At 41.2% G+C, this 11,226-nt stretch overlaps 1 protein-coding gene across 2 annotated transcripts; it reads right to left on the bottom strand.

Annotated features, from left to right (window-relative positions):
- Positions 1-904: 904 nt before the first annotated feature.
- LOC109528666 (zinc finger protein PLAGL2-like) lies at positions 905-8,786 on the bottom strand. 2 transcript variants are annotated; one of them, XM_019891555.1, is made up of 2 exons: positions 7,840-8,786; positions 905-6,471 (listed from the first exon to the last, which is right to left on the bottom strand). In XM_019891555.1, exon 2 carries the CDS (start codon positions 6,111-6,113, stop codon positions 4,824-4,826), a length of 1,290 nt encoding a protein of 429 aa, XP_019747114.1. In that variant the 5' UTR covers positions 6,114-6,471; positions 7,840-8,786; the 3' UTR covers positions 905-4,823. The 2 variants fall into 2 exon arrangements, with proteins under 2 accessions (XP_019747114.1, XP_019747113.1); XM_019891554.1 differs by having other exon boundaries at positions 8,146-8,786.
- Positions 8,787-11,226: the final 2,440 nt, after the last annotated feature.

The raw sequence follows: 11,226 nt of genomic DNA, 5'->3' as shown, positions 1-11,226 counted from the left end.
ATTTAGTCCATATATTCGAACTTAGCTGTAGTATTTTTGTCAAAACAGGCTAATTACTCCTTCAGACTTTGCAGACACGTTACAAAAAGAAATTGAAGTGACATAGAGGAATAAAGCAGTTTTTTTGTGTGTGCAAAATTATCGAAACCGGAACTGGATGTAGATTTGTTTTGTACCTAAGTACAGTACCTAGAGTTTGTATTTTTAGTACATTTTAGGGTTTTTTCCCATGAGTACCCATACTTAAATATGAGTGTGAGTGAGTACTTTTACCACCTTTGCTTTTCATGAATTGAAAATGAAATTTCTGCCAATTTGCTAATGGTGTAGTGGTACACTCACCTGACTTGTGAGCGGGGCAGCATGGGATCAGTTCCCACTCAGTCACGGTGTGGATGTGAGTGTGAATGGTTGGTTGTCTCTAAATGTGCCGAGAATGACTGGTGATCAGTTCGGGGTGTAGTCTGCCTTCTGCCCGAAGTCACCTGGGATAAACTCCAGGACACCCTGTGACCCTATTCAGGATAAGCAGTGTTGAAAATGGATGGATGAATGAAATTTCTGCCAAATTAAAATACATCCATTGACTACAGTACTTGTCCTCATTAGGGTTGCGTGGAAGTCCATACCACACGACTTTTTTAAAAACTCATTAAAATCCCTCATTATTTATAAATTACGTCAAAATTTGTATGATGGTGTAACATTCTCAATTAGGATTCTTTAGTTACTTTGAGTTACTTTTACTCCAGAGACATTCTAGTTAATGGTAGGTGTACATGTTATTTTTCAATTATGTTTTGTGCAAAACAACTCTGTCCCACCCCACTATTTTGTCCATAATCAGTTTATTCGACAACCTTCCTGAGTTCCAGTTCCAATTTAAAACCACTGCAACTTTGAGTAATTCTACAGGACATATTTATTTTGTTTTGCTTAGACAAGAAAATAACAATTAACCTTGCCTTCGTGGTCTTAATTGCTATGATGTGATAATGCAAACTAAGAAAAAAAAATGAGAGCGCTTGGTTCACAGCCAGCCTATTAGTGTTCCAAAGAGTACTAACAGTATTCCACAATTACAGATGGAAAATGGGGTCTTGCTTGTGTTTTTACATAGTCAGGAGAAAGTAAACACAGGTTCAAAGTTGTTTACACATATTTGACCCTGGACCACAGTGAAACATGTCATACACAATGTGGACAGGCTTAAAATGTTACATACTGACATTACATAATACATGAAATCCTTGCATTTTGTAAGTACAGTAACTTGAACCAAAACCGGGTTGTTTTCTTTTGCTACGTCTGGAGTATATTAGTCTAATTCGGATGCATCAATGTTCATATTGACATGAGATGTCGTAAGTTTTCCTGCAAGGACAGCGTGAGAAGCTTTTTTAACAGTTGTTTTTAGCTTTCAGGATGTACATTCAGAACAGCAAAACATAAGAATGATTTAGCTGAATGTCTTTTGTTAAAATGCCAAATACAACCCAACCCTATTAAGAAGCATTTATCGTTTTTGTCACATCAGAAAATATTCGGGGGTCCTTTATCTCACACAAAAATACTGAAAGTGATTCAGTTCAGGATGTGTAACATAAGAGGCAATTGATGTTCATTTCAGGAGTTGCCCATTGTGAATCCAAAGTATCCGAATCCTGCCTGCTATCCTACATGTAACAATTATATTTACAGGCTGGCGCGGTACTTGACATCAGTCGAGCAGAAAACGGACTGCACTTGATATTACGCGATGAGGTGCTCTCATTACACTATAGAGCTAGAGCAAGCAAAACATTAAATCCTAGACACTTTCTCTGCAGTTAGATAAGCAGTTGCCTGTCACTTCTGAGGTAGTAAATAAGTTGAAATATCATTAAAGGCCAGTACACAGAACAATGCTCGATTCAATGGACTACACCTCTGATCAGAGTGTGTAGCCTGTCCTTCAAAGTTAAATTTCAACACAATCTTTTTCAGTGGTAAAATTTCTTACAGCTTTCAACATTTTCTAATGATATTGCAGAAGGATATGACAAGATAGAGGTAGAATGTTTATTATATAATAATCAATGTCTGCCACTATATTAAGAGTTAACTCATAAACGCTACCATCAAAAGTTTAAAACTAAATGGAAAAAGCGCCAAAACAACTAGAACTATAAAGGAAAAACAGAAACCCTTATTTCTGTGTTTGAGGTATAAACCTTTTTTTTTTCTTCAGAAATGTCATAAGTGCTTTAACCCTGTCAAGAGATTAGACACTCTTTGAGAGAGAGACACACACAACAGTAGCATTTTGACATTGGTGCAATGCAACAGTGAGGCTCGTGACAATGCCAGTGGAACAGTCAATCAGCAGAGTTAATGGATTTCAAAGAGATAGCATTATCTCTTTGCATGCCTTCATTCCAGTATCACAACAGTCGTTGCAACTTGTGGCAATGTTCGTGAAGGGAATTCTCACTACTGGAATCCCGGTTGGGATCCATTAATCTTGACCGTGTGATTAGAGTATAAAAGGGATGGATTGCAATAGTCTTCAAGATGAGGGGGTGGGGTTTTAGTCCCAATTTCATTCGAAGCTCTTGAGAGCCAGCCAGCCATATGCCAAAGGAAAAAGTGGCCGACAGGGTCATGGATAGTAGGAGAAAAGGCAACACATATTCTAGAATAGTTTTGACGTGCTAAGTCAAAACAGCAATGATCATAGTTGCTCATATCCAGAAGAGCTAAGTTTCTAAATTACACTTTTTAAAAATTTTCCCAGGTCGCCTCACTAGGTTTAAGCGCAATAGTTTGCCTCAAAACATATACAAATGGCAAATAGACTCAAGGCCAATGCTAGTACCATTCAACAGATCAAAATGGAAGTTGCAGGGGAAAATGTTTCAAACTTGGAGCTTTAAGTCTTGGCACTTTATATGAAAAACATCCCGGTACGTTTATGAGGAAAAAAACTGTTTGGACACTTCAGAACATCCAAGTTTCCACAAGTACAATTGGCTATGAAAGCCAACCGTTTTGGGGGTGAGGGAATTGGGGGGGGAACAAAATTTGTTCTTTATACTTCGGGCTGCAATAACTCCTCCCATGGCAATTGTAATTGATGTGAATGACATGGAGTCAGAAAAAAATGTTTCTCCATTATGCCATTCCACCTCACACGATGACTGAAACGGTTATCGGTGACTATAAAGGTTTGCTGGTTCCTTTAAACGCCGCAGCGGTGGAATAATTTTCTCATTATCACAAATGTATTTAAACTTGTGGACATACATGACACCACACATTGTTGAGAAATGTGTTCTGTCAACAATCAAGAGAAAATCATGTTTTACTATTGCATTTGACTTTCATTTTCACACTTTACCCATAAATCCTTGCTGAAAAACTGAGCTCATTGGACCAATTTCTGATTAGTACTTCAGCTAATCAATCTCTGGTATGCATCTCCTAACTACGGTACATGATTTGGGACACCCTGGAAACAAATAGGAAGCAACATTTGAAAGCAGCAACGAGTTGACAAAACATCACCGTAGACGTCTTCAATTTTTTTGCGGGAGTAAAATGAATTCTTGCCACTAAGGGACTACAGAAAATGGATTTCTAAAAAAACAAATGCCAGAAGGGCACTGTGCAACATCTGTCAGTTATCTTGTGTTGTCCTATCTACAAAGTAAGCCTTGAGCATCAACTGATGAAGCTTGCTCAGATGAGGAGCTAAACGTCTTCTCAGACAACCTGAACAGTCCAGTAGCTAGCGATTCAATTCCCTGAGAGTACACCGGCCTGGATGAACAACAAGATTATCATTACCCCAAGAAAGAAACTGCATTTTATTTTAAGTATCAGTCAAGCTCCTGAGGTGAGTTTCCTGATTTGCACAGTGACCGACTACATTCCCTGTAAGACATTTTGGATAAGAATGTAGTCATGCTACAACCACATGATATCCAATACAAGCGCTGCATCAAACATTCTACCATGACAAAGATAACGTTCAGTTCAGACACAGCTCTCACGACGAAGCAACACACAATTTATCTCAGTTGATCATTACTCTCGCCTTTTTTTTTTTTGTAAAGGCAGGACGCAGCTCCAATATTGGATATCAATTTATTGCGCAGGTGATTATAATGTTCTGGCTGCTCAGTGTATATTCAATGGTATTTTGAGCCAAATAGTCACCATTGTAACGAACAGACAATTGTCACAAAAACAAACCTGAGTCTGCAGAGAATCGAAATAGTTTTGAAACTGCTTATCCATCACAAACGCCAATTGCCTTGAAGCCATTGAAAAATAAAAAGGTATGTTATGATGAAAACTAAACTTAAGTGCATTCTAAATGAGTGATACAGAAACACATGGTAACAAAGGGTAGAGCATTCCATGGCGGTTATGTCACTATGCTGGTGGGTCCTCTTTGAACGCAGTGCTTCAAGGTGTCTATACACGTGTGACATGTGTAAGTGTGCGCTACATGTTTCGTTTCGTCAAACCAGGTCGTCACCACATAGTTGTGAGAGCGGAATCAAGTGCATTAACTGTTGTTCGGAGATTTGAAAGAATTACTCTTGTTGGTTGTAGTGAGATAGCCAACATTTGTGCATTCAAGTGTTTTTTTTTTTTGTTTTGTTTTTTTTAAATAACGAGATACAGTAATACTGATGAGGTGATTTGTTGTGTTCAAGAATAATCTATCGCAGTAACAAAAGTCAGGACACATATACGTATGGATAAAGATGCCATTTGACCTTTGACAGGAAAAACACGCATTTGTGAAGACGAGTTTGAGAACACACAACTGCTTATTGCTGAAAGGCTTGGTAGTAATGAGGTAAGGAGCTAGAAGTGCTGACAGCAGAAGTGCTGTATGCCTGAGGTAGTTGGCTATGGTTGTGGGCTACAGACCCCTGGGGCACATGAGCCTGAGGAGGCTGGAAGAAGGTGAAAGGCCCGGATGACTGGGAGGATAACCCAGTAGAAGAGGTTGGCGAGGTGGTGGCGGTGGTGGAAGGAGGGTAACCCATCATCAACCCGCCCATTCCTACATGAGAGCTGTACGGCGGCAGGCTGAAAGGCAAGAAGCCCAATAGTGGCCCAAGTTCCATGTTAGTAGTGCAGGAAAGCTCAGCATTCCTGGGCACTAGGTGGGGATCGCTGCCGACAGCAATCCCTTCAGCAAGCATCTCCCTTTGAGGAGAGGTGGACGTAGAGGTAGAAGAGTTGACTGAGCTGAGGTGGGGAGGAGGGGCACCCTGCAGATCCAGCAGGAAACTGTCCATGTCAGTGCGAGGATATGAGGTAGATCCTTGTTGGTACCTGGGCACGTTGCTGTACGACTGCTGCTGAGGCGCCGACAGAGGCTGCAAGTGATGATGGTGGTGGTTGTGAGGAGACGGCGGGGGCATGTGCCGACTGACTCCCATGCTTGAGGACAGAGAGACCTGCATGAGGCCATGTGGGTGACTCATCCCGGGGACTGGACTGGTAATGGGGTAGGAGTTGAACATGTCCCTGGTGAAAGTCTCCACAGGTTCCTTGGAGGTGGAGGAGCTTCTGTCCGAGGCTAAAGGGCTGGATTCCTTGACGGGACACTGGGTGGTTGTCGTGGATGTCGCCACAGGAGTGCTGGCTGTCACCAGTGGTATCAATCCTGCATCGTGCGCATGGCTCTTCTTCAAGTGTCGCGTCAAGTGGTCTCTGCGGCCAAAGCGCTGAGCACAGCGAGGACACAAGAAGTCACGGCGTCCAGTGTGCACCACAGCATGGCGACGTACATCCTTCCGGGTGTAAAAACGGCGGTCACATCGCTCGCAGGAATATTTCCTCTCTCTCACCGCCACAACAGCATTGTTGTTGCCCTCTGCTGATGGAGGCCTGTCAATATGGCCACCACCCAGGTGCTCCAGCAGCGACGGTGCCCCTTCCGAGCAGGACAGGCCCGCGCCAGCACTGTGAGCTTCCACTAGATGCCGCCTATATCCCAGCTGAGTGTTGTATTGCTTCCCACACTCCTGGCAGTGAAAACCCAGCTGCCTGTTGGCTATGTGGCTATCCTGCAGCTGCCCCTTCAGTTGTTCCTGCTGGTGGAACATGGTCCCACGGGGGAGGTTGCTGGTTGTGTCGCTGGAGAAGAACTGAGTGAGTAGGAGCACACACAAGCAACACTCATGAGGATTCTCCAGCTAGCTGGCCATCCACTCTTTGGTCCTAGACTGTTGTGTTATCTCTGTGTGTTTGCATTAATACTAAGTGCAGTTTGTTGACTATTTAATGATCTCTTGTGGAAATGACGTGTGGTCTGTCCTGCCTTGGTGGGACAGGCCTGTGTCCAGCGCTTGGTTTCAGTGACAGCACCTTCCATAGCAACCCAAGAGGGCTGCAATTACTACAGTTTCTTTCGCTGCGGAGTCCGTTGGTGTTCAGCAGAGGAAGCTCAACATCTCAAAAGACCTGAAAGATAAACAAGAGATTGCCATATTGAGCAAATTACATTACCTGAATTCAAGTGAGATGACTGAGTAAAAAGCATGCATAATAACAAACAACAGGCAGTACCCGCTAGAGTCCCATCTCTCATCTCTTGTAATATTGCAGAAGATATGAGCACACTATGGACAGCAGACTGTCATAAATCAAATTAAACCAGAAATATACAGTCTAGATGGCCATGTCAAATCCCATTCGATTTCTAGATTTCCTCATGCATTCCAATACATAAATAGCAGATTAAAATGAAAGAACATGTCATGAAAACATTATGTAACCATTTCCCAAATAAAACTCAAATACAGACGCACACCGCATACACAAATGCTAGCAATTGGAAGACAAAGGAGTACAAATCCAGGGAATTAAACAGTGGAGGGTCAACCCTGCATGTTGCACATAAACAAGAAAGGAAAGACTACTTCAACCAGAGTTCGACTCATTCCTGCAGTAGATGGAAAACTAACAATTAGCCCAAAGGTCTGAGTACCATTTCAACCATTGAGTAGTGAACTTCTATGCAGCCTAGATCCTCAAGCAATAACGATTGACCCTGGATAAGGTGCTTGAGTTGACAAAAAGTCTTTAAAAAGTTTGACTACAGCTAGCTAGGCCTTGTAAATGTCAGCTCAAAATACAACTTGAGCTAATTTTCCTGTAATGGTACTTAAAAACAGCATAAGAATCTAATATGGGTAGCTAGCAGTAAATATTTCTGATTTAACAACACGTGTATGTCAGGACAGAAAATAAACAAGTTGCTGAAATAGATTGGTCCATATGCTGTCTGTAAATGTTTGGGCAAAAGCTGCTCGCAACCCAGGTTTCGTCACGCCAGTTCATGCTCTACCTTTGCCCTAAATGTACTGTAAAGCAAACATTGAATTTGGTCTTTAAATTCCACAAAACTTGGTGCCTTGTATTCCATAACTCTCAACCCACAGGTTAACAATATTTACTTGAGAGTTTATCTCTTGGACCTTTCTCTTACGCGACTTCTCAAATGCAACAAGTATATTTTTGGAGGGAGTGGCAGGCTGGCAGCATTTGTTTGATTTTTTTCGAGATTTAGGAGAAGTGACGCTTGTGAACGATCACTACGAGGACGTAATCAACCAACAGCGCCATCCTGTGGAGCCACATAGAACGACGTTCGTGTTCACTTGGCTTCCCTCCGTCAAGAGTCCGCAACACTGTTTAAAACGATCGCCAAATATTTGGAAGGATACAGGATATGGGTTATTTAATAAACATATGCGGCATTATAGATGTTTGGTGCTGGTCTGAAGCTACGAGTTCCAAAGCTGGAGCGAATGTGTGACCACAACTTACCTGACCGGGGCTAAAGTTGTCTGCTAGCCCAACTTATCTTCGTGAATTTCGGTGGCGGATGTTGAGTTAAATTCACACTTGTGGATTACTCGATAAGCACCACATCGGTATACATATTTGTTCCCACGGCTGCGGGTAAATGTCCGAAGTTTAACCGAGCAAGAATGACAAATTAATAACAATAGTCGTCCGCTTCACTAAGTTGTGTCGGAGTTTGTCTTGCGGGAGCTAACTCTCTGTATCACTTTAGCAAATTGGCTAAAAAGTCCTACTCAAGTCAACATTTACACAGCAGACGTTTCTTACCGCCTGGCGCACCACCCCGACCTTCCACCACGCTCCAATTGGCCTCCACGTGGGCATTTTGGACAGATGAAGGTTTTAGAAGATGTTTATTCGAGCGAGTCTGGGCCTGATCTGCTGGCGCCGCGCTGCAAGCCGTGCATTCTGGGAGTGTGACGTCACACCCCGGGCTCACTGAAACGACCGGGTGAAGCCCGACCACAAACTTTTTCATTCTTACGTCAGTGCTGACAGGTTGAGAACAGTAATTTCTTGTTCGTTTGGTTGGTTTAAAAAATAAATTATTTACTAATGTGTATTTGAAGTTGTGTAGGAAGAGCCGCTCTACCAGGGATCACCAACGAGGTGCCGACTGGCACCAGGCAGTCCCTAAAGGCCCAAATGAGTTTTGAAAAATTCAGATGATTAGTTGACAGCTAGTTTCAGCTACTGAACAGTTTCCCCTATTTCTCACATGGCAGTTGGGTTATTCCCGGCTGGTTTTGTGATTTGTGCTATTTGATGTGATGGTTTGTACTTTTTCACTAAAATAGTCTGCAAATTCATCATCTTTATCTGTTGAGAGGAGCTCGAGCACAATTTTATTTAGAGATTAGTGAGTTTATTAACCAGAGCAAACAGAGTGCTTGTATTGTTGAGGTTTTTTTACTCATGATTTCAGCCCTTACAAACGCTTTGTTCAAATTACAATGATAATGTCTATACAAGTGGAAAGGAATTTGGAATGTTAGTTCTTTTCCACTTACACTGTCCTTCCCTGCATTTTGATTTCAAGGACATTATCATAGTGCACTGGTGTTTTAGGTCGTCTTAAGGTGGTATCTCACTGAGCAACTAATGCTTGCGTACAAATGTTGGATTCAGCAACTTTTTGAATATTGATGGGAATCAGCCTCTGTCATTAGTGACATTTTTGAGATAGGTCAAGGAGTTAAAGCCACCATATAAAATGTTTTCACACTGACATAATTACTGTATTTAAAAGTGGCAGCATCTCCCCTGCCTTTCCTTCTGGTGCGACATTGCTCATGAAAGTAAAATGTGTTCAAGCAGCATGCCTGCCTTCACATGACGCATATGCAATCCCCAGAGTTAGTACTAACGTCACACATACTGAGTTTCCATTCAGTCTGTGCGACAACGTGACAATATTAAAGCATTTGCTCAGATTCAAATCCAAATATTCTCATTTAGCATCCATTTACAACGACGAATTCACATCTCATTTCGAGTCACGACTGATTCATGCATAACCCTTTAATGTTACCTCTCCTTTATTTACACGCCCCTTTATTCTTTTTGCATCATGTTATATCATCTGTATTAATTGAGATACATTTTCTGTTGATTTGAAGCAGATGCCATTTGTCTACGATGCTAAAACTTCAAAGAGCTTCCTTCCTTTGACAAGAAATGCATCCCAGAGATATGGAGCAGTACGAGAGTTGGCGATAAAGTAAAGTGAAGCAACAGAAAGGACAAAATGGGACAGGCGATTTGAAGTTTTCCTTCTGTATCTGTGTTACTCACAATGAACAAACGGCTGCCAGAAAATTGCACTTGTTTTTTTACATGCATGCTGTGATAGCGAGATTACAAATTCAGCATCCCGGTGAGTAGAATGTGCAGTGAAGAGGGTTCAAAAATCTGGACTTCCTGTATGCCAAATTCCAATGTGAAAGGACTTCTTCGTATTCATTTTAAGTAGAAAAGAATAGTTATTTATCAATTAATTTAGTTATCATTTTACTTTTTTGACACTGCTGTATTTCACTTCCACAAAGTCATCAATCCATTACATTTCTTTGATGGAATACACCATTTATCTCTTTCAGCATTGGGGGTCAAAGTTTTTAATAAACAACAATAGCACTGTATTATATAAAAACATAAAAGATTGAAAAAATGAAAATAAATAAACTAATTTTATAAAGTGTCATTACTGTTTATACTGTAGTATCTGTGTTGTTTGTGTGATTTTTTTTCCAACAAAGTGATGTCAGTGATGACTGTTGTTGGCTGAGTCGTTCAATATGAGCGTCTGGAGATAGTTTGTGACATACAGCAGCTCTTCAGGAGTGTTGTCATTTTAGATTTGTGCTTTTGAGTGTTTGTCCTCTTCTGTAAAAGTACAATTGTGGCTCTCCTTGCCCACATCCGACAGCATTAAAGTACCTTAATTGCTGTTTTTCGCCCTACTTCACGAGTGGTTGAGAAAGCTGTACTTAAAAAAAATGTGACCAATCGATCCAAGAAATGCAACAAAAACAGACACAGAGAGGAGTATATTGAAAACTGTCTGGCATTAAAAAAAAAGAAAATACACAGGTCCTCCATTCTGCATGATTAAGCGATAGAACAGGACAGTTTAAAAAAAACATGAAAAAAATTCCATAATACAGTATGTCATGATCCTTATTGCTTTTATAAGACTACAGTATTGCATGCAATAAAGCTTGTGTTTGCTGTGGTGGCCAGGCTGCATGAATAGACGTGAAAAAATAAAATATCGTGTTTGAACGATTGGTTCTTTGCAGGGCTTTGGCGCTGCTGACCTTTGACCTGGTATTCGCGTTCCTGCAAGGCTTGTTGCGCTGCAGCACTCCACAGGCACAGACTGCTTTCCTTGGCTACAATCGCGCTGCCTTTCTGGTGCATCGCCACTATGTGCGTTGCGCTTATTTAGTAACAGCCACCGACGTATTAGCACTGTATTATATAAAAACATAAAAGATTGAAAAAATGAAAATAAATAAACTAATTTTATAAAGTGTCATTACTGTTTATACTGTAGTATCTGTGTTGTTTGTGTGATTTTTTTTCCAACAAAGTGATGTCAGTGATGACTGTTGTTGGCTGAGTCGTTCAATATGAGCGTCTGGAGATAGTTTGTGACATACAGCAGCTCTTCAGGAGTGTTGTCATTTTAGATTTGTGCTTTTGAGTGTTTGTCCTCTTCTGTAAAAGTACAATTGTGGCTCTCCTTGCCCACATCCGACAGCATTAAAGTACCTTAATTGCTGTTTTTCGCCCTACTTCACGAGTGGTTGAGAAAGCTGTACTTAAAAAAAATGTGACCAATCG

Source organism: Hippocampus comes, unplaced genomic scaffold, assembly GCF_001891065.2.
Source record: "Hippocampus comes isolate QL1 unplaced genomic scaffold, H_comes_QL1_v1.1 scaffold174, whole genome shotgun sequence".
NCBI classification, from domain to species: domain Eukaryota; kingdom Metazoa; phylum Chordata; class Actinopteri; order Syngnathiformes; family Syngnathidae; genus Hippocampus; species Hippocampus comes.
This window is presented reverse-complemented; position numbering and strand designations above follow the sequence as displayed.

Bases quoted from the DNA above. Each gene is read 5' to 3' on its own strand.
- LOC109528666 (XM_019891555.1), bottom strand. From the start codon at position 6,113: ATGTTCCACCAGCAGGAACAACTGAAGGGGCAGCTGCAGGATAGCCAC.